Raw genomic sequence first — 22,961 nt, 5'->3', positions numbered from 1 at the left:
ATGGAAACGTCACTGTTTTCATAATAAATACAGTACTAAATTACTACATTTATATATTTTGTATACCTCAGTTTCATTATTTAGTTAATTTTGCTCTAAATAAAGCGAAAATCCATTCATATTCACAAATTTTAATTTTTTAATTTCTAAGAAAAATTAAAAGTGTACCTTTTCACCATTGAATTTTTCATCGATTGACCATGTTTTCCAATGAAAAGCACAATGAGGTGACTGTTGTTTTTTCGTTTTGTTTAACATTTATGTCATATTTCTGCCTAATTTTAGTTAAATTAAGTGCTAATCTTTATTGTTAACGGTACGTAAAGTTTTCAAATGAAATAATTACCTATTTCGTGAACAAAAAGGGTTTTTCTGAAGTATCTGCAAATGCTTCAATAGGAAATCCCGAAAATATGATTTTTTTGGAGAGATTTTTATTGTCTTAGATGAGAAAGGAAAAAAATCAAGGAATAAGAACAATTCGTGCACACAAGAGCAACTCAACAAGGTTTTAGAAGCCTTTCGTTGCGGTTTCACTTACACTGTTTGTCTCCAATTAGAAACTTTCCCTTGTCTCCATTTGGATTAATTTGTTTCCAATAGAAGCATTTTACATTCGCGTATTTTTCTTGTATTTAAAAGGTTTTTCAATTATATCTAAAAAATTTTCACTAAACAGTAACATTCTAGAAGAGTCAAGGAGCAATTTTTTGTTATTCTCTTCAGAAAAAATATGAACTTAATGTGTTGAATCTTCTGTCAAAGCTAAAGCGTGTGAAAATGGTTTTGAATTAGAACATTTACCCTAAATCAACTATTAGTAGAGAAAGATGAGCCGACGGTGGATGATACTCGTATTTTTAGGACATGATTTTATTTTGGATTGCACCCAATACACCGACGCTCACCGGAAGGACATTCATGTCCTAAAAATACGAGTAAATCAACTATAACCGTTTAGTTCATGCTCAAAAAACATTAAATAAACATAATTTTTTATACATGAAAGTGCCCCACTCTCCCCTATAGAGTCATTTTAAGACTTGACTTGAGTCATCAAGAGTTATAGACTTGCATTTCTAGAATCAATTTCAAAGATATTGCTAGAAAAACCATTAATTCCGAAATTAGTACATTTCGTCCCACTTCTGGATTCCCCAGTCCATCACTGCACTTCCTCTTTTGTACATCTAATGACTTGCTGTCCCCAAAAGAAGAAGAAAATTAAGTATTTTGCTGGAGAATTCATCTGACCCGTTGCGTAATTCCCTTCGGGTTTCTTTGAGGTTTCCCGCTTATTTTTTCTGCGCAACTCATTCTGCGATTTTTTTTTGTTAAATCACTGCTAAATTTTTCACCGGAGAGAGGAGTCAATCATCTCTCGGAGGGTTAGTTGGAAGTCACCTTCCTAAGTATCATTAAGTCATATACTATTGGCCACTTGGCCACGCATGAGAGTATTTTGAGGAAAAATTTGCTATTTCTTGTTGCTAAGTTTTTTTTGTGTGTGTTTTTTGTTTTTCTTGAGAAGAATATTAGAATTTGATCATCATCTCTTGGGATGGGAATTACTGTGGGTTTCTTTTTGCTTCTAGTGCCTTCTTTCAATTGCAAAATTGAATGTGTGTACGTGAAGTTGGGGGGATTTGTTGATGAGTGTGCGAGAGATATTACATTTTTGCCTCCATGGAACTTCCAAGTCAATCGCGCAAAGTCAGTTTTCCATGAGACATCAATCCGTGAGCATCGTAAGTCTCACGTCTCTGGACTTTTAAAGTTTAACTTAGTTTGTTAATAGTTTTTTTTTGAGAGGCCCTATTGCAAGTCTCACAAAAAAAGAGTCGACTCTGCGGGCACAGAGATTAATAAAAATCCCTTTGAAGAGACAGTGATAATAAGTCAAGAAAATATCCGCGACTAGACGCGGAATTCAGAGAAAATCTTTTGGGATTAACTCACTCAGTCTCTTGAGAGTTCTATCAGCGACTTTTTAACCAGGTAATATTGTCAATATTCCCTAATAAAAGCCAAAGTTAATGGGTGTGAAAATCTACCAACTTGTTTTTAATTCAATAAAAACACGAAAAAAAAAATAGTTTGTGCGTGAGTTTATCAGGTAAATGTGGCAATTTCAATAATCATTAATCATTTTGTTGGAAAGAAATTGAATTATAAAATCCACAAAACCTGTAAGATTCCATTAAAAACTCCAGCTGAAAATCAAATATAAAATTCCAGGCTTAAATCATGTCGATTATGGTAATTTTACGGGAATCAATTCCATCTTCACCATTAATTGCCTTGTTTTTCCTCTCCATTGGCTATTTGTTGAACATAAATTAATGAGTGTTTTTTTGGTTGGTGTCTCGTGCTTGTAAAAAAATAATGTTTTTAATTTTTTTGAAGCACTTAAATGAAGACTTTATCGCAAAAACGTGAGGTGTTTGCAAATTTTTGTAGGAGATTTTCACGAAAATCAATATAAAATGCACGAATTTTAAGATTTATTGCTTTTTAGTGTGTGAAAATTTGGAGTTTTATCGTAAAAGATCTGTTATGTGGCTTTTTAACAGATTGTGACATTATTAAAGTGAAAGTTTTTCCCTAAAAATATGAGATACGTTTATCAATTTGAGTTAAAATTTTGAAAATTCAACATAGAACATTAAATTTGGAAATTGACATTAGTTGTCAAAATTCTGTTCAAATGATTACCAGAATTTGACAGTTTCAGAATTCAAAAAGGTATCTTAACAATTTACCGAGTTTACCAAATTCGTAATATTCATTTTGTGCAGTTGAAAATTAAAAAAAAAGACTTAAATAGAATATATATGTGTGACAGTGATAATTGACAGTTTAATTTGACTCTATTAAAATCTCTGTAAAAGTAAATATTAAAGCGTAAATAAAAGTTTTACTAATTTCTGTTTTGTCTGTGATAATTTAAAATATGAAAAAAACGGTAGACTGAGCGGAACGTGAGTAGCTTAGTGTTAATTAAATATAATGTCAAAATGACAGTTTGGATTTTAAACTTTATTGAATAAAAAATTTAAGAAATAATGAGTTTGCGTTGCTAATTCGGACAGAAGTTTCGTAAAAAAGTTTAAGCGTATTTCTTGTTTTTTTTTTTTCTTAAAATATTGTAAATGATCTGCACAATAAAATGAATGTGTTAATTATGGCGTACGCACAATTGCTTTTGTTTTGTAAATTACTTGAAGACTCAGTGGGTAATTGATCGAGACAACTATTTAAAATTATGTCTCACTGACTTTATGAAATGTCAAGAATAAATGTTTGCGAAATAAAGAGTAATTACGTGTTGCTCAATTAATTCGCAAATTTTAGGTAAGAGCTTGACAATAACTAATTTAAAATGCATTTGTTTTATATTGCCACTCATTGTATCATTTGACAATTTGTTCTGCGAGGATCGCTATAAAACTTAACAAAAGATAGCAGTCTTTATGACAACCTATTAACAACAAAATATCGAACTGGAACGTTACAAAAATATATATTTAAATAGATCATTATTATAAGAAGAACAGTACAGATTTGCTTTTGTTTTGTGAACATGTGTTTGACATGTGAATGAAAATGACTGCAAACAGTTCTAGTCGTCTCGCACACTCTCATAAATGTTTTGAAAACATGTTTACAGAACAAAAGTCATTGTGCGGAAGCTATTATATGAAAGATACCTCTTCTTCTTATTCCTCTTTGCGTTTTGACCGTTTTGACTGTTGGACTCAATCAGGTCCATATAGCCATTTCACTCACTCTGATAGGAAATTATGAAAATATGTTTACAAATAAGAGCTATTGTGCGTTGGGCATAACTTTTGTTTTGTAAACATGTTTTTTTAATTGTCTATGGGAGTGAGCGAGATAACTAAATGCAGATTTTATTCTTTTTCACTGAAATGTCAAAAACGTGTTTACTAAACAAAAGTTGCTAGGGCCTATGCTCCTTCAGCAACCGACTGATACTAAGTTTTTGGAGCTGATATCATGAGGCCACTATCAGGGATATTTTGAGTTGAAACCCTGGATTTGCCAGTTGCCTTTTCCAAATCTACTCGTGCCTTATTACCATAAATTTTGACGATTTTATGTATATCATGTTGTGATTTTTCATAAAATTAAACAATTAACAATGCAGATTCCTTCCGGCAGTATCTCTGGCCAGCTTACTTTCCCTTTTAGCCTAAATTATAAAATAAGACAACATATCACTTTTATATTTATAAATTGACCATTGCAAACTTTAGAAATGTGCAAACCCACTATTGGTCTCTCAAATGACATAACTTCAAAATATAACTGGGTTAAAAGAAGTTACTTGCACGTATTTGACCATTTTGAGTAAGTTTTACAATTATGTCAAGAAACTTTTGGCCGATGAAAAATGCTCAACTTTGGGAAAACATTTACTATTTTTGATATGAAATAATATAAATTAAAATTTTTAAAATATGTACATGTACATAAATAAGGTAAAGTGCCCTCGTTTGACCGGTTCCTCACTCGACCGGTAGAATTATTTATTCAATTTATTTTACATTTGTTATTACTTGCTATATTAGCGTATGATCTAACATTAATAGGTCAATTATTCCATAAATAAATACGAATCAGTGACAATTTCATAGAAATTGACCATCAAACACTCAAAAATTGACCCCCCGTTTGAGTCGAGGACACCGCTCGTATGAGGACACTTTACCTTAACATCTATGGTTTACAAGCGACTCATTTGCAAAAAGGAAAATTTTAAAAAGTTATTTTTTTCTATAAATTTTTTCCACCTGGTTTCTCGAACATACATTTGTCAAGAAACTTTTGGACGACACTGAAGTATGTTTTTGACATTTGAAAGAGAGTAAATGAAAACTAGTTATACTCGTCTCGCTCACACTCATGCAATTTTCATAAAATGTTTACAAAAGAAAATTATTGTGCATATGTCTTAATGTTCATTTCATTAATTTAAAAGTAAAAATGTATATTTTGCTTTTTGTATTTTATTACAACAAAATAGATACTCCAAAAATTTATTCTTTAACTAAAACAATGTCTTATGTAAGACCTTCATTTAATTATCCATATCCTTTATTTTTAATTTAAGTTTGATCCAATAATGATAATCTCCAAAATCTTTGACAAACTCATTACAAATTCCGCGAGTTTATCTATGGCAAATTATTTTGCAATAAATTTACATTAATTCCTGGGAATTCCACAAAGTCATAGAGGAGAAAGAATAGTGTGAAAAAATTTCAAATACTTGCAATTTATATGAAGATTATAATTATAATATAAAAAATTAACAACACATTCACTGGCAAATTTAATGAGATTTTCGTGGATCATAAAGTACATTCGTAAGAGATTGAGCGAATTGCTTAAGAATCTATACCCAAAAAAAAACTACATAAAAGTATTATGCAAAAATTCCTTGGAAAAGTCGTGATTGAGAGGATTGTCTTGCGCGAGCATGAAAAAAGTGTCAGCCTCGTTAATAAATCCAATTGAGTTACTCAAGATCGTATTTTCAATCAAATAAATCAGAGTTTGAATTGAATGTGATCGGGAAAGATACAAATGGTATGAGCAAATTGTTCTTTTACGCATGACCTTATTCGGGGCGGGTGTCAGATTTAATGTTTTTATGCGATTTGCAGGAAATGTGGCTTTTGTTGCCAAAAAAATACAGTACTCACGTGAATCTACGTGAATACAAAAGTCAATAGAAAGTCCATTAAAGTCACTAACATTGTCTATTTTTTCGCAATTTTGCTCTTTTATCTCTGTGGCTTTTGTACTAAAACACGGAATTTGTTTTCAAAACAAATATTTGGGGCTCTTTTGGGAGAGAAAAGGGGGAGGTGTTTAAAGAAACCGAGAGGAAGAAGAAAATTCAAAATTGACGGTGTGGAACAAAAATATTGTGCTTTTTTTTTTGTTAAAAATGAAATTGGGCGGTTTGTTGAGAGTTAAAAGCCCCCCAGAAGTTTAAATTAAATATATAAGTAGCAATTTATAGAGAAGAGAAAAAACCGTGAAGTTTTTTTTCGTGTATTCAGTGAAAATTTTAAAGGTATTCACTGAGACGCATTTGTGATTGAGTAATTTATGAGTGTTCTTACGAGAAAAGTTTTTGCAAGATATGTAGTGAGCAAAGTCACATCAGACATGAATGCACTATTCAAGGTTTATGCTGCAAATGTGCATATCCGTTCAACTTAGGTTTTCTGAGAAATTATATTTTATGCAAGAACTGTAGTGAGGAAAGTCAGATCAACGAAAAATACTCACGGTAACTGCAGAAACTGTGCAAAAATTACAGTTTTTGATTCACGTTTACTTAAAAAAAAATTCTGCAAGAAATGTAGTGGATAAATCACGTTGATGATGTACAATAAAAATATGTAATGCTAAATGATAGTTTATAACTGCAGAAAGATTATTATTCTAAAAATATTTTAAACCTGGGTCGGTTTTAAATAAATATTGAGCAAGAGATATTGTGGGTAATGAAGCTATCACATTACAAGTAAGGAATAAATAAAATTGTTTTAGAACATGCATGTACTAAAGTCTAAGTTGAATCTAAGAAGCTGTCTTAACAAGTATAATCACAAAACCACAAAAAAGAATTGGACGAAACATGTATTATAGTTTCACAGAGAAACAAAAAGATGTACTAAAAGCTGCAATGAAGAAAACATTGGTTCTAAAATAGAACAGTAATTTCTTAAAAGTTTTTGGACTTTATATAAGAACAAAATAATCAAAACGCTGAGTAACACATTATGTTACATTTGTACTAAAACGTTCCAGAAATTTAGACAAATGTACTAAAACGTTCCTATGGATCTGAGTAGCTTTTCTAGGAGAAAATTGCATTTTTGATTTTAAATAAAAATGCTACATCAAAACATTTTAGACTGCACTTGGAAAACTCGACATAAATTCTTTCAATCCGATTTTGATCATTTTAAGTGGTTCAGATTGATACTATAGTAGAAAAGTAGCTTCAATCTCAGTAAAAACGGGAACACTTTCAGAAAAATTCTCCAAGGTCCAAAACATTTCTAAATTAACTTTTCTTGATGGAAATTGTATTCACAACATGAGTTAAATTTGGAAAAATCCAAGTTTAAGCCTAATCTTGATTAAATAGGTGGTTTCATAAAGAAAACTACCTATTTTCGTTTTTTTTAGGGAAATACCGTTTCCGTTTTTCTTTAAAAAATAACGAAAAATTGATTAAAATTGGATAAAAACTGCTCTTTTTGTGTCTAAAAAAAAACTTTTCAGACAAAATTCCTTTCAAAAATTCATCGAAAATTCAATGCTAAACCCATTTTAACTATTTGGGGGGAGCCAACTATATGTAAAGCTTGAGAAATTCCCTAAAAGCTCTTCTAATACAAAAAGTAAACCTAATTAAAGATGACCATAAGCTTCCCTAAAGTGGATTCTATTTTGATTTTTTTTAACACTAAACCTACCGACCGTTTTTGGTCGTTTTTTTCTAACGCGCTCAGTCAAAGTATACACTGAGAAAAAAAGAGGGTGCGATTAACTTTTTCTCCTCATAATTTTAACACTTATGTGTAAAAATATATCAACATTTTTTAATGGTAATTTTACACCTTTTTAAGGTAAAATTAACATGAAAAGGGGTAATTTGAACCCCCAATACACCTAAAAAGGGTAATATTTACACCGATTTCGGATAAATACTGCAGGGTAAAATTAACATTTCCGGAATGTTATTTTAACTTTTTCAGATTTCTCTCAGTGTAGGATACTCAACAAATTTTTCTTGGAAAGAGGAGAAAATTAAAATTTAAGTAGGGGAAAGTGACCATGCTTCATACTGTAAAATGATGTCCAAGGTTTGTGATTATTTTCTGATTAACACACAAACCGAAGCGATTCTTGCACTATGACAAAAAAATGTCTCACTTATTAGGTTCATAATCCCACCTCAAATAGTTCCTGAAAAACCTTAGATTTTTCTCAAGAAGAAAATGGAAATTCAGTAGCGATTTTTATACAAGTTGGATCCGGGGCCTTCCTGTAGGGGAAGGTTTTGTACCTTCGTAACGTCGCAGGTTCGTAAATGTTGATTTTTTTTCCAAGTTACTAAATAAATATCATCCATGGTCATATATTCTTATAGCTAATCCCACATCTCACATTTCCGGACAACCTTGGGAGCCTAGGCCGTTTTTCCTGGGTTCTAGAAGCAAAAATAAAAAATGGGCCTAAAATCGCAATTCTGATGTGTATTATTTTATGCATTTTTTCACGCTTCAGGAGTCTTTTCGAAGAAAAACAACATTCCAAGTTATAGAAGGTTTATCAGGGTTAATATTTACCGTGAAAATCTTTCGCTAGAAGGGGGTGGAATTGTGGGCGAGGAAAATTTTACAAAGATTGCCTTCAGTGCAGGTTCGTAAAAATATCAGTCAAAATCATTGACTACCAACTCTGTGAATTTCAGACTGTTTTGGGACACACTGTGCACGACGCTCTGGATATTTTGACCCATCCAGAGATTCCACTGAACAAGTTGACAAGAAAATTGTGATATTACAACGATTACAACATTTTTCAAGAAAATCTCGAAGAAAAACACGCACTTCAACAGCAAAGTGAGACTTCATCAGATGTTTTTGTTTCGCTTCTGTCAAATCGAACATTAAGCCTAAATCTGCTTATGGTAGGTGTGATTCTTTCATTGACCGTACGGTGCGTTTTAAGTATTTTTCATACAATTTGCTTTGTTTTAAAGCGGAGTTTTCCTCATTTAACTTTAAATTAATCACTGGTAATTCTAAGAATCACTGATGTTCAAAAAATGTTCTGTAAGACAGATTCGAAGTATTAGAGAAATTACGAGGATTACAATAGGTGTGATTGCTTCTTTTTGATTTGTGCAGTGATGAAACTAGACTGTTTAAGGTAGATGTGATTCTTTTGTTGTCACTTCGATGTATTTCGAGTATTTTTCATAAAATTTTCCTTGTTTTAAAGTGAAACTTTCCACATTTCATTTTAAATTGATGGCTGGTCATTTTTGAAATTAGTTGTGTCCGAAATATGTTCTGTAAGACTGTTTGGAGGTGTCAGAGAAAATCCGAGGATTGCAATAGGTGTGATTATAAGAGAATCACACCTAACCGAGCTCTGAACTGACTGTCAGAATGCAGGGAAAACATGGTTTTCCGAGTGTCAAAAAACATGTGTTAGAAAAATAGCTTAAAATTGCTCTTTTAATGCGTGATACCTTCTACAACCAGTGAAAAGAAGTAGATAAAAGTTCCATCTAAGTAGTGATGCCCAAATTTTTGTTTCCGGTGTAACGTTTCCGGGGAAAATGAGGCCTACAGAGGTTGGAAAAAATGGTACGAAGCATTGCGGTACCGGATACATTCGTGAAAAATGCTACTACATTTTCATTTTCCTGTAGAGGAAAATCCAAGGACTTCCAGGAATTTTGTGAGGCAGAATTATGAACCCAATAAGAGAGAGATTTTTTTGACATAGTGATATAATTGATTCGGCTTGTGTGGCATTCAGTAAAAAATCTTAAATCTTGGATTCCTTTTTTAGTACGAAGGTTCAAAACCTTCCCCTATAATAATTGATTCGACAATTCGGAGCCCCATTTTCACTGCAAAAAATTCACCGGATACAAAAAATTGCACATCAATATTTAGACGGAACTCTAATCTATCTGCTTAAATCGTTTATATGACTGGTTATTAGTTTTAAAATCACTTTTATGTAATTTTTCTAAACCATGTTTTTATGACATTAGGGCGCTAGCGAAAACCATTTTTTCACTTTGAGTCCATGAAAATGTCATTCTGCAACCTTAAAATTCAGGCAACAGGGTTGAAGATTATGTCAATTGTCGATAAAATTGGCGGATTGCAATATGTGTAATTATGAAATAATCACATCTAATGATATAGTTGCCATATTAAAATTATCATTCATGGACCCTTCTTAAAATATAGGATGGACACAAGTAGAATTTATGAATTTGTTACCACCCACAAAAACAGTGTCCACCAAGTAAAAATATTTTTACATAAATATTAGTACTGATGAACCCTCTATGTGCCTATGATAGTAGTTTTCCTGAACATTAAGATTAATTAAGAAATACTTATGAAATATCATGTATCGAAATTACAGTTTTGGGCCTATTTTTGATTTTTGCTTCCTGAAACTAGAAAAAAAGAGCTGAGCTCCTAATTTTTTTTAGGAAATGTGAGGCTTAGCACCAGCTATTGAAATATATTGCGATGAGTCATAACTATTGATTAACATAGGAAAAAAATAGTTATTATCAAGCTTGGATCGTATCAAGCATGGTCACTTTCCCCTACTGAAAAATACTGAAATACATATTTTAATAAATTCATAAAGTTTAATAGCGACATTGTACCGTTTTGCTATGTGTTAGTTTTAGAAGTTTTAAAACCGGTCAATTTGACCGTTCTTGGTAGGTTTAGTGTTATTATTAGGGGGAACTGGGCAGTACTAAATACGGGGTAGTTGTAAACACTGTGTCTACACTACTTAGATTTATACATTGTAGACTATTTGTTCAAAGAACAAGGATAGCTATATTATCATTAAAGTCATATAGGTCTCGTCTTCTGAAATTCAATATCTAGAGTAGGATAGGGTAATTCGGAATCATGTCTATTTTGGAATTTTGAAATTTTCTCACTGTTTCAGATGGTCAAAGAGAAAAAGAAAGTCGCGAAGAATTACATGACTTTACATTCGAGAGTAATTCTTTGTTGTTTTTTCCTTTTGCCATCTAAAACTGTTAGGAAATCTCAAAGCTCCAAATTATACATTATTCCAAATTACCCCATCTTACCCTAATTAAAACCATAGCAGTGTTTAACACTACCCAGTATTTACTACCACCCCAGTTTCCCCCGGATGTTCTCCTAGATGTTCTGTATCCTAAAAAAATCACCATTAATCCATTTTTAATCCAAATTGAATTATCTTAGACTTTTTAAAAAGGACATAAGATTGAAAATAAGCTATTTTAACGGCGTTATCACACTTGCACATAAAATTTTAATGAGATTCACATTAATTGTCGCTTGTGAGCGTCCAAATATGTTATTTGTGTCTTTGAGTCACTTAATATTTGGGATTTTTCTATTTATTGATAAAGAAGTGGACTTGGCCTGCAAAAATAAGTTTAAATTTACCTAAAGCATAAATATTCTTCACATTAAAAAATTAAAGAGAAAATCGCATTAATTTTTCGCATTAATTCCATAAATCAATTTATATCAAGTTTTGCGGGCCAAGTCTACCTTTTTATCAACAAATAGATCAAATTTTGAATATAAAATGATTCAAACACACAAATTACACATTTGGTCTCTCACCAGCGACAATTAATGTGAATCATATTAAAATTTTAATGTGCAAGTGTGATAACACAGTAAGTCAGTAAAGGCGTTTTTTGCCTCAAGATGAGCAAAATCATCATTCTTAAATCATATTTAGTTTTATGTTTTTTTTTGGTAAAATTTACTCACAAAGTGTAAACGTAGAGGCCATAAATGTTTTCGATTTCAGAATGTACTTCAGTCGCGATGATTTTGATTTGACATATTTGACGCGTGTATATGTCCCGCAATTAAAAACCTCGAATTGAAAAACAAAATTAAAAAACTTAAGAAAACAAAATAAAATAGTTAAAGGTTTTTTCAGAAAAAGATATTTTCAACTTTCCTTTTCATGTAAATTTCAAGACAAAATATATATCTTATTCGTGTTACTTATTTTACTGTCGTATCTGCACCATTGCATATTAGGTATATTTCGAGTGAATTGTAAACATTTATCATATCTAAAATCTAGTGCTTTTATTGGCATTGATAACCTATCGAACAAATAAGAATAAATTGATTATTGTGAAGAAAATCATATCTTTTTGATGTAATCGCCCAAACTTCAAAATATGTTTTTCAAGATCGCTGATAATTCGATGTATTCTTGATCGTCGTTTTGAAAAGTAATTATATCAATGAATGCAAAATATTTCTTCTTTCTTGGGAGTACTTTTTTGATAAAAATGCCGTAGAATTATAAATTTAGGTGAACTAAATTTTAATGTAAGAAATGTAAAGAGCAAGGTCATATCAAAAATGGGTGCATTTTGCAGCACCTCTGCTTAAAGTGTGCAAGAATTGCATACATTACAAAAATTTCACAGTGAATATCTACAATGTTTTTTGTGTATCTTAAGAGAAAATTCTCCAGAGAGATGACTTGATCATGGTGGTTTTTTTCCTTCCACTACATCCAAATATTGTGTGGGATGGCTTTTGCGTCTCTAAGTAAGCAGCATTGGTATAATGGATGATTTTTGAAGTGTACTAAAAATTTGTAATCAAATACACTTTACTCTACCTATGCTTTTCGTCTTGGGAACACCTTCTTCACCTCAATTTCAATTTTGCCATTGTTTAGCGGCACTTGTTGCAGAGAGTGAAGCCCCAATGGCGCCAAGTTATTCATTGAATATTTCACTCTCGATCGCTTTCAATTTCATTTCTGATGGCACATGATTGATTGGAACTGATCCAAGAAAAAAAATATCTTTTTTGTCGGTTAATCTGAGATTTCAATCTGATCCACTCTCTTGATGGATCCTCCTTGAAATTGGGCCAGTGGGACCAGTATATTGAAAGTGTCTGCAAAAGCAATTGTGAGACGCTGTTTTGATCTTCTAAACGCCCTCGTGCTGCAATTTGAATCCATCTTTGGCAAATCAATGAAGTAAGACACTCAAAATGAGAAAACATTCAATTTAATTGTTACAATACTCCCGGAACTTGGTAGTTTTTTTTATTGCGTTTTTCTGCGGAAAATTCACAAAGTAATTTGTTATTATTTCGTGAGAACAGCAAAATGACCTCATTTTCAACTCATCCAGCATATAATTGTCTCTTGGGATTTTCTGGACAGTGAAACAGAAATTAGTTATACTGGCTGCTTTTAGAGCCGACAAAATGTACATTATTTTTTTCCTTCTCAAAGTCACACAACAATGGAAAAACATTTTCTATTAGTGTCATCATCATGCTTGTGGGATGACAAGAGATACGAGTGTTAGAATTTACATAATTGACCAAAAGGCGATTTTTCAGCAATATATCAATATTTATTTTCAACCAAATAGAGATGATTGTCCAAGAAGTTGTTCTTAAAGACAGTCCAAGTCACATTTGGAAGATAAATGTGACAACAGTTGAGATATCTGTTTTTAAAATAATCAATAGATTTATCATCGGGATATTTTTAACAAAATTTTCGGAGCATTTTCGACAAAAAAAAATGAATATAATTTTTATTGTCTGTCCAATGTGACCATCTCTCATGAATAAGATGAGTCACAATTTTGTCTCTTTTTTGGATGACAAGAATCACAATAAATTATCACATTATATATATATTTTTTTTTAATTCTCTTCCGTGTCAACCAACAGACCGCATTGCAAAAGTAATAAAATGAGATACATGGATTTTGCATTTAATCGTGTGAGGGTCATTGTTGAATAATTTTCACGTGTGCGATCTTGTAAGGGGGAAGATTTCAATAGCAACAGTTTCCCATGAACTCTGCAAAATAAACAGCAAAATAAAAGAGTGTCATGTTTTGTTATACAGTAGCATACAAAAAGTGCTAATTAACTTGTTATTTTTGCAAAGAAAGAAATAAAAGAAGTATTGAACAAAAAATATCCAGAATACATTTGTATAAATGTTAATTGTCGCAGTTTACTAAATGATGTTGATTTGATTCGAATTTTAAAATTCGTATAGGCATCATATCGCTCCTTGGAAATTACAAGGAGCCAACTCACTTTTTGGCGATTTTGAGCTTTTAATGCACTGAGACAGAGAATTTAATAAAATTTCAGATGATATGAGTCAATAAATTTCGTCATTAGAAAAGTTTTTCAAAATTTTACTCTTTATGATTGCTTGCGCGGTTTTGTTTGAAGACAAGGGGCACAAAATAGATTTATCGTTCAAATTTTTGTGAAACAAGGGACTAACTCACGCAAGTTGATCCCGTGTCATTCTAATTAGAATGACAAAGAGCTAACTCATAAAAAAACATATTTTGAAAGGTAAAAATATGTATGTTTCGATGTTTATTATAATGCTCATACAAATAGAAAAGAATTAAATTGTTTTTATTAAGATACTTAATTGAGATAATTATTTATACAAAGTTAAATCTTTCATGCTGTCTCCTGAAAAATGGCTCAGATTGAGTTGGCCCCTTGGAATTTCCAAGGAGCGATATTCAAGTTTTTTTGGCAACTAAATTTACTGCGAGATATGCCATGCATAGAGCCACATCGAACATAAATGCAGCGCACGGCGGTTTTGCTTGAACTGTGCAAAAAAAAAAACATGAAACGAATTTATGTGAAAATTAATTTAAAAAAACGAAAACAAACGTTATGGAAGGAAGCATATAAAGAATAAGATGATTAACCCTTTGTGAGTAGAGAACTGCGTCTGTCGCCGTCTTTAAGGCCAACCTCCTTTTCATTAATAAAAATGATCGATTATAAAAATTCATCTAGCTGGTAAATATAACCTCAAAATGAGTCTCCTAAATTCTAGAGAAAGTAAAAAAAATATAGATATACTAATTGCCTGGGTAGTAAGATTTCTTCGTCTAAGCCTATTTGAATTTTTCATAAAAAAGTTTTTAAGTTGCGGTTATTAAAAGAATATTAAGAACAAATAAGGCCTTGATAATAATGGTTATTTTCTTACTTGTGGTTACAATTTAATAAAAATTTTAATATTTCACCTCTATTAAATTTTAATTTTTCTTTTGCATCGTTAAGAAATAATGGAGATTATCTTAATTATCTTAAATTTGTGTATTTATAATTTAGCGAAAACATTGTATTATGGGGTACGCACAATTATTTTTCTAATGCATATTTTTGAGACTTCGTGAAACAGTGGAAGAGATTAACACATCCTTTTGTAAAGGATGTTTCGAAACATCCTTTTTTATTAACATTATTAAGGGATTTTCATGCAATTTACGATATAATGAGTGTGTAAACTCAATATCTATATGTACATGAATAAAAAATCGTTGCATTTCAAAAAGTTTGTCGCCCGAATTTCTGTCTAATTCGGCTGACATTTCGGTCCCATATGCCCGAATTTGAGAGAGTCTCTATACTGTAAATCTCTTCCAAAGACAAAAAAAACATTTTTCTATTCACATGTGTACTAATGATATTTAGATATGTTTACGGACCTGCGTATGAAAGTAAAAGAGACAAACATAGGGCTACCCATGTATATTTCACTCTAAAGAGAGCAACATACATAAACAAAAATAAAATTAATTCTATTCTGTTCATTATTAACAGCGCACAATAATATTTAATTTTTAAATATATTTACGAACCTGCCCATGAGAGTGAGCGAGATAACTAGATCTTGATTTCATTGACTCTCACTGAAATGTCATTGTGATGACTAGATCTAGTCATCTCACTCACTCTCACTGCAGTCTCAAAGGATTGTGTACAAAACAAAAGTTATTGTGTGTTATGGCTTCTCCAGATTGGGAGCACTTTTAGTCAAAAATTGACATTTCTACATAATTTTGACGTTCTCCGTTGATAGTAGTGTAGAGGACATTTTTGGAAAAACAATATTGCACAAATCTCACTGGTTTCAATGTAGATTCGATATAAAGGTTTAGTTAGTAAGGCGCAAACACATAGGGTAAGTTTGCCAAATTTCGGCATAGTTGCATGCAAGCGTCAAAATCTCAAGTTTGAAATGTAATATTTTAAATACAAATTGATTTTTTTTAGTCTTTCTTCTGAAAGAGTGTTGCTTGGAACCTTGTAAAGAGTTTACCACCTTTATTTGCTCTAAAATCGTTCTAAATACATTTTGAAATGAATAAAAATATAGGCATAGCTTTGGTGCCCTATTTCGGCCACCTTCATTGTCATAGTTCCTTGCCCTTCGGGAATTCTTCCAATATCTTTTTACGTCATCTCGTTTGTCGTAGCTACATTTTTTGTTATTCTTTTGCATTGTATAATCTCTAGAGTATGTAAAAACTAAAAATTCATGGAAATTCGAGGAACAAAAGGGGTGGCCGAAATTGCAAGCTGGCCGGAATTTGGCACACTTACTCTAGTAACTTTTGTTTTGTGTTTGTGAACATTTTTTGACATTTCAGTTAGAAAGAACTGAAAGAACGAAATCTAATTCTAGTCTCGTTTACTCTCATTTATGTATTTTACATAAACACATTTCAAAACAATTATTGTCTTTTATTTTTCTTTCACATCTCAAAGCATAATTTAGCAAAAGGAAAAATAAACGCAAAATTTCAATTAATTGACTTTCCAAAGATGTGAGCACACCATTAGAATTTGTAAACATGCTTTCAAGAATGTGCAAGTAACAGAAAGAGAGATGACTGTAATGCGCACTAGCTCACTCTAAGATCTACCCACAACATATTTGCAAAACAAAATGAATTGTACGTTGCCCATAAAGCACTGTACGGTTCATCTTTCTCCAGAATATTCTGCAAAATGTTTTGATGTCTTTCGAAAGTGTCAATTAAAAGTGCAATTTTATTTTAATTATTCAGAAAAAGTTATTCTCTATTTACAACTTTTGCTATTTTCCAAGAAAATAAAATAAGAAACAATTTCACTTCTAAGTGCTCTGTTAAAAATCATAAACAGAAAACTAATGAAATTCAAATGAAAGCATTTGGAGAAGGTTAATTGAGGGGTTTTGAGAGAGGAAAAAAAGGTCAATGAAATTGCAAATTCTACATAATATTAATTCCTCATGATTTTATTATGAAAATTTCTTTTTTTTTATAATTTGTTTTGCTTCCAATCCCTTAATGGAAATTTCTCTTCAATCTCTCAATTTGTGACGAGATCTTACTTTGCATTTTATCGCAAAATGAGAGAGGCATTGAGATTATTTCTTGCTGAATGTTGTTAATCTTAATGATTATTTTTACTTAAGACATTCCAATTGCAATTTCTTCTCTTGTATCTCCCAATGATGTTTTTGCATTAAAAAGTTTGTTAGGTAAGAGAAGATATTTCTTTTTCTACGTTATCGTTTGTGTTTTAATATGATTTCTTGTATAAGCTTTCTGAGTATTATTGAGGGGTTTTTAGGTGAGTCGCATGAGATAGATCGTTCAAGACATCGCACTTACAGAGATGACGAAAGATTTATAATAATAAGTTTTGCAAATCAACCTTGACTGTGTTCAAGGAGATGCTAGAATTAAACTGAACATATTACAGGCGATTTTTACACTGTCACAATCACCTTTAAGATTATGAAGAGACATGGGAGAAAACATCATTGTGAGTCACGAGAAAAATAAAGGTGTTTTAGAAAATTTTCAAAACGCTAATTTTGCTAAAATAATTCTTTTTGGCGCCAAAGAATATGTAGATTAATGGTGAAATTTATTGAAACGGTAAATGCAATAAAAATTTTTGGTGTTTTAAAATTTGTCACGAAGACTTTTTGGTGGCATGTTTGGAGACAAATAAGAATCTTTCTGGCTATATGTTAGGTCGATGATGGAGAGAAACGTGGGTGTTTTGTGAAATTTACCAAGTTGGTGTGAAAAATGTGAATGCAAAAGAAGAAATTTGCCCACTTTATGACGATTATTTATTTGCACGACTTTTTCTGTGGTTCTCTGGTCTCTCAATTAACACCTGGCTTGGAATTTGTATTTTCCAATCTTGGATCTTGGGAAGAGATCAAATAGACGCTTTTTGTGGCTAAAATGGATGTTGTGGGATTTTTTTCTGTCTTTTCTGTGATATATTTTTCATTATATTTTTTCCTGATGCCAAAAAAATTATAAATATAGCTTTTGTTGTTTTATTTTTTGCGGATTGTTTTTGGCAAAAAGAAATCGCGGGTGTGTCGCTTACAAATTTTGAAGGATATTACATGATCAAGTTCAATTTCATGGATGATCAATGGTATTTTGTTGGATTGATGTGAAATAGCGGAAACACGGGGATATCCAATTACAATTCCAGTAATAGAAATAGGCAATTAACCACAAGAGAGATTAAATCATGTGTGATGCAATTTACGTCTTTTTGTCGCCGGTTTTAGAGAAATAAAGTAGTGAGTGGGATTACAGAGTGTTTCAAATGCAACGCAACAAAAAGTTTCTAAGAACACTGAGAAAAAAAGAGGGTGCGATTAACTTTTTTTCCTCATAATTTTAACACTTTTGAGGTATAAAAATATATCAACATTTTTTAATGTTAATTTTACACCTTTTTAAGGGTAAAATTAATATGAAAAAGGGTAACTTTAACCCATAATACACCTAAAAAGGGTAATATTTACACCGATTTCGGATCAATACTGCAGGGTAAAATAAACATTTCCGGAATGTTATTTTAACTTTTTCGGATTTCTCTCAGTAAAGAAATTATATAAATGTGTTTCATATAGGGACCTCTCGACATTTAATTTTTCCATACGTTTTTGCATATAGACACTGAAGACTCTTGGCAAGTTTTTCCCTAAAGAGAATTGACTTATCAATCTGATAGATTTCGAAATAGTGCATTAAAAGCTATCTGAAAATACATATTTCATAATGTTCGCCGAAATAATACAAGAACTACGAGCAAATTTGTTTAAGTCGCTGTGCAATATCTGCAAAATTTTTACATGGAGAAATGAAAAATAGCTTCACTTTTTATTAGGTTTGATGGACCCCTGGTGTCATATATAATTCAAGAAGGAACTCCTTCGCAGAATAACACTGTTGATTATCAACTAACACTAAGACGGCTGTGGACGCATTCTTAAGCAGGCTTTAGACTAGAGGTTTGGCCTACATCTCGTTGATCGTGAATTTCTAAAGTACAAGCAATTGCAGTGATTTTGAAAATTCAGATCATATTGCTCTATACGATTACGATCCAATTTAAAACTTTCGCAACAATTTTGCTTATTGAGAAATGTTTGCAGTTACCTTAGATGTGAAACCCATATTAGTTTCCGTTGAAGAATCCTCTTTGTTCGGAAAGCAAAATCTGAAGTTATATAACAATTTTGAGGATGAAAGCATAACCAAGTCAAGTGATTTTAAGGTATTTTTTTTATCAAAAATCAAAATTAATTTGAAAAATTACTAAGTCACATTATTTTTTAAAGTAACGAATCTTGTATGTCAAGTAATTTTAGAACTTGTACTAAAAAAACAACTAGTCTATTTGTATTGTTTAATGGCTTTTAGGTTCTCGATTATAAACTATTGATTTTCTTATGCAAAAACGTTTTTTTTTTTTTGGAAAATTCTGAGTTTTAGAGTAATCTTACGAACTTCAAAAATCTTTTGCAATCTTGGTTATAAAAGTTAGAACTTTGAAGCGGTTTCAAACTAAAGGGTTAGCCCAGTTTCTGCATATCTCAAAATCCTAAATAGCAATTCATTTTATTAGTTTTTCATAATCTAATGGATAATTTGCCTTTAATATTTAATTCTGTACTTGATTGTACGTGAATTTTTTATAAAAAATCCTGGCAAATAATAAATTAGAGAAGTTGAGCCATATGGCTAATTCTTAGATCTATGGCTTATATAAAACAGCTTCCAAGATCTCAAGAAAATTTACATGGAAACATTATGCACTTCTTAACAATTTAAAACTAGCCTTTTTAATCATTTTTGTAAAAAAAAATAAAAATTTAATATTATACAATTTTGTTTAGTAAATCAAGTAAAGGTAATTGTTACAAAAAGTCTGTAACTTTGTAAAAACTAAAAACCTTTTATTTTTGTTTTATCAAATTTTATATACTGATTTAAATACTATCAGTGCTCAAAATTTAACACAAATCCAAATTAGCAAAAGTCAAGGTTGATTTTTTAGATGTTTAATTTTCCACAGATTAAAAAAATATATTAACTTTATTACTTTGAAAATATCTAATAAATTAATAATTTTAAGAAATTTAAAGTCAGAAAGGAAATAAAAATTTCAAGTTGTCAAATATTTTGAAAATTAAAATTTGATATTCTGACGAGATCCATTTGTGGAATATAAAATGTCTTAGCTATAAACCAGTGATAAGCCTAAATGGGCTTATGGTCGGTGTGATTCTTTAATTGCAAATTCGGATTGGGGGAAAATTCGACAGATAAGCTTATCGTGGCTTAGATTCTTTAGATAGAGGCATCCTCTTTTTGACAATAAATACAGAAATAAATAGTTTTTGACTAAACATTACCTACCAGAATTGGGAATCTTGAAATCCACACGGATTGTGTCTTGGATTCAGAACATTTGACAGATTTGACATATTTATTTCAGAATACCAAAATGTTCAAATTTTTTTTTGATCTTGATCTAGATCTTGGTCTCGGAATTGAGGCCTTGATCAGTAAAATGCTCAAGGATTTTCAATTTTGAACTAAGAACTTATTCGAGTTTCACACTTGAGGTTTAGCTTCCTGAATATCTCGAAATTGATGTTAAGTCAATGTTTTCCTAAAATTCTTCCTGAATAAGAAATCAGGATTTTACGGTTAAATGTCTTAAAATATTTCAATATTTATACCTTTTAGTTGGGCTTACGTTAAAAATTTAAATGTCGTACTTTTGTGTGCTTAAGATCTTAATTTATTATATATTAAATTTTTCAAATATTAGTTTTACTATTTTGAAAAAGAATTATAGAAAACATGCTTTTTTAAGTCCTTTTGTACCATCCAACACCTTCAAATCTTTTTTGAATTGTATTTTTTTTTTGATAACTTTTTTTATGCAAACCATTTCAAAGCTTACCTGCTATACGTTTTAAATTGCTTTCTCATATCAATTTAAAAACCGTGTAGAGCAAATTTTATAAGGTTTTGATAAACTTTGGCAGGGCCAGAGTTGAATGTAATATAGGGCTGCAATGGGTAGCTAAAATTTCGATTGATCTGTTTTGGTTAATCGAATTCCATCGCACTTCATTTTAACCTTGGTTATTTATTAAGTTTTTACCATTGATTGCAAAAATTGAGGTTTTAACAATTCAGGGGTGTGCAAGAACCGTTTGTTCAAATAAGTTTGTTCAGGTAGCGTTTTGACCATTGACGAACAAGTTTAACTTGACGTTTGTTTGGTTTCAAACGGTTTTTGCACGCACCTCTGATTCAGAGGAAATAAGTGTCTCGGATAAACCATAAAAGTGGTTGATGTCTGCGATAGTTACTACTTAAAGTGCTAGTGCGTAGTAGAATTTTCTCATAATGGAATTGCGTTACGAATGCACCACACTGTTTAATTCCAGGGGACAAATGTGGAGATGAGGAAAAAAAGTGTTGGTAGATTTCACACCCATCATTAATTCAATTACGGAGGCAATTAACAAAGCATGAAGTTGTGTATTTCTGTAATTTTGTTGCTGAAAAAAATGCTCTATGTTTTCTTTTTTCATTTTCCATTTTAATTTCCTCCTGGTTAATTTGTCGTCCAGACAACGAAGACGTTAACAGCAATAAAATGAGACGACACAGTGATGATTTTTCGCGATCGCACTTGGCAGGTAATACATAATTAATCTCTAATTAAAAAGATCTGAATCACTGTCTCCAACAAAAAACAAAGATATTGCCCATGATCTTGTCTTTTAAATTTTTTTGTTTATGATTTTTCTCACCTACATTTTATTATTTTGTATACACTACATGCCCGTTATTGTTTGTAAACAAATCACCACACTCATTGTATAAATTATACTTTTTTTATCTGCACAAAAAAAAGAAAAGGTGAAGAAGTAGAAGAAGAAAAAAGAGATAGATCAATTTGATTATAAGACACACGCACATGGTTAGTTTGGTTGTAGCCTTTTTTACTGTGTGTTATTAGTTGTTTTGTATTTATGGAATCTCTTAGACGTGGATGAGGAAAGCGAAGCTGATCTGGTGATGGATAAAATGTCAAGGTCCTCAAAGTCGAGATCACCAGATATCTGGAAATCATCTCGATATGAAAGAAAATCAGCAAGTGGGTATTTTCTCAAAGCAAACACAAAAAAAAATAGTTCAAAATTATTCTCTCTTCGAAAAATCAATAAAGCACACATCTTGAGGGCTTTTATCTTCTTCCTTTCGAAATTTTTATCTCATCGATCACCGATTCCATTGATCACATATTTTCTCTAACAAAATCAATTTGGACATTTCTTCTTAGCTGTCTCATTAATCTCATTTGTGTCCATCGCACATCAGTTACTTTCCCATCATTAGTTTCCCACCGATTCCCCAACAAAAGACTCCAAATGGAAAATTGCAGATGATCTTCGAGTGATCTTCTATGGCAATGTGAGCCCTAGAGCATTTTATATTATGCAACTGACTGTAAATCGTGCATAACTTTTTGAAGAGTACCATGAGAGTTAACTGATTTCAATTTTATTAACTGTTTATTTTCTTGGTGGATTTTCTCGCGAGATGTGTCCGTTTTGTTGAGAAAAACGTCATGGTTAAATAAATAATAAAATAGAAGAGACGTTTACCTCATGATCTTCAAGTGGTGACCTCTTTCCATCCGGTCAATCTCGCCCATCATTCAAGTGAATTAAATTTTCACGCATCATGCTGGAAATGTGCAAACATATTCTCAACTGGTGAGCTTGACTTGGCACAAGAATGAAATATTGTGAAATAACATGCTGCGAAAAGTCAATATATAGATTTGCTTGCAAAATCCAAGAGAGTCTTAGATCACTTTTCTAGAGCGATCTTGTGATGAGATAATGCTAACTTGTAGACGAATTTTGCTCTGGGCAATTTTTGAGCGCAA

General features: G+C 31.4%; 1 protein-coding gene across 24 annotated transcripts in view; it reads left to right on the top strand.

Annotated features, from left to right (window-relative positions):
• Positions 1-22,961, top strand: part of LOC129807867 (restin homolog) — a 66,586-nt gene that overhangs the window by 4,158 nt on the left and 39,467 nt on the right. For 4 of the 24 annotated variants that reach the window (XM_055857448.1, XM_055857444.1, XM_055857439.1 and 1 more), the window contains exons 1-3: positions 1,707-1,998; positions 21,634-21,702; positions 22,026-22,163. The exons of 12 other annotated variants lie outside the window; for them this stretch is intronic. In XM_055857448.1, the coding sequence (XP_055713423.1) occupies positions 21,660-21,702; positions 22,026-22,163 (181 nt within the window). In that variant the 5' untranslated portion in view covers positions 1,707-1,998; positions 21,634-21,659. Of the gene's footprint in view, positions 1-1,706; positions 1,999-21,633; positions 21,703-22,025; positions 22,164-22,961 lie in introns of those variants that run through there. 8 more of the 24 variants (XM_055857462.1, XM_055857461.1, XM_055857460.1 and 5 more) reach the window with 5 other exon arrangements.

This window comes from Phlebotomus papatasi, chromosome 3, assembly GCF_024763615.1.
Source record: "Phlebotomus papatasi isolate M1 chromosome 3, Ppap_2.1, whole genome shotgun sequence".
Lineage (NCBI taxonomy): Eukaryota > Metazoa > Arthropoda > Insecta > Diptera > Psychodidae > Phlebotomus > Phlebotomus papatasi.
The sequence above is the reverse complement of the archived record's forward strand: the minus strand, read 5'-3'. Positions and strand labels throughout refer to the sequence as shown.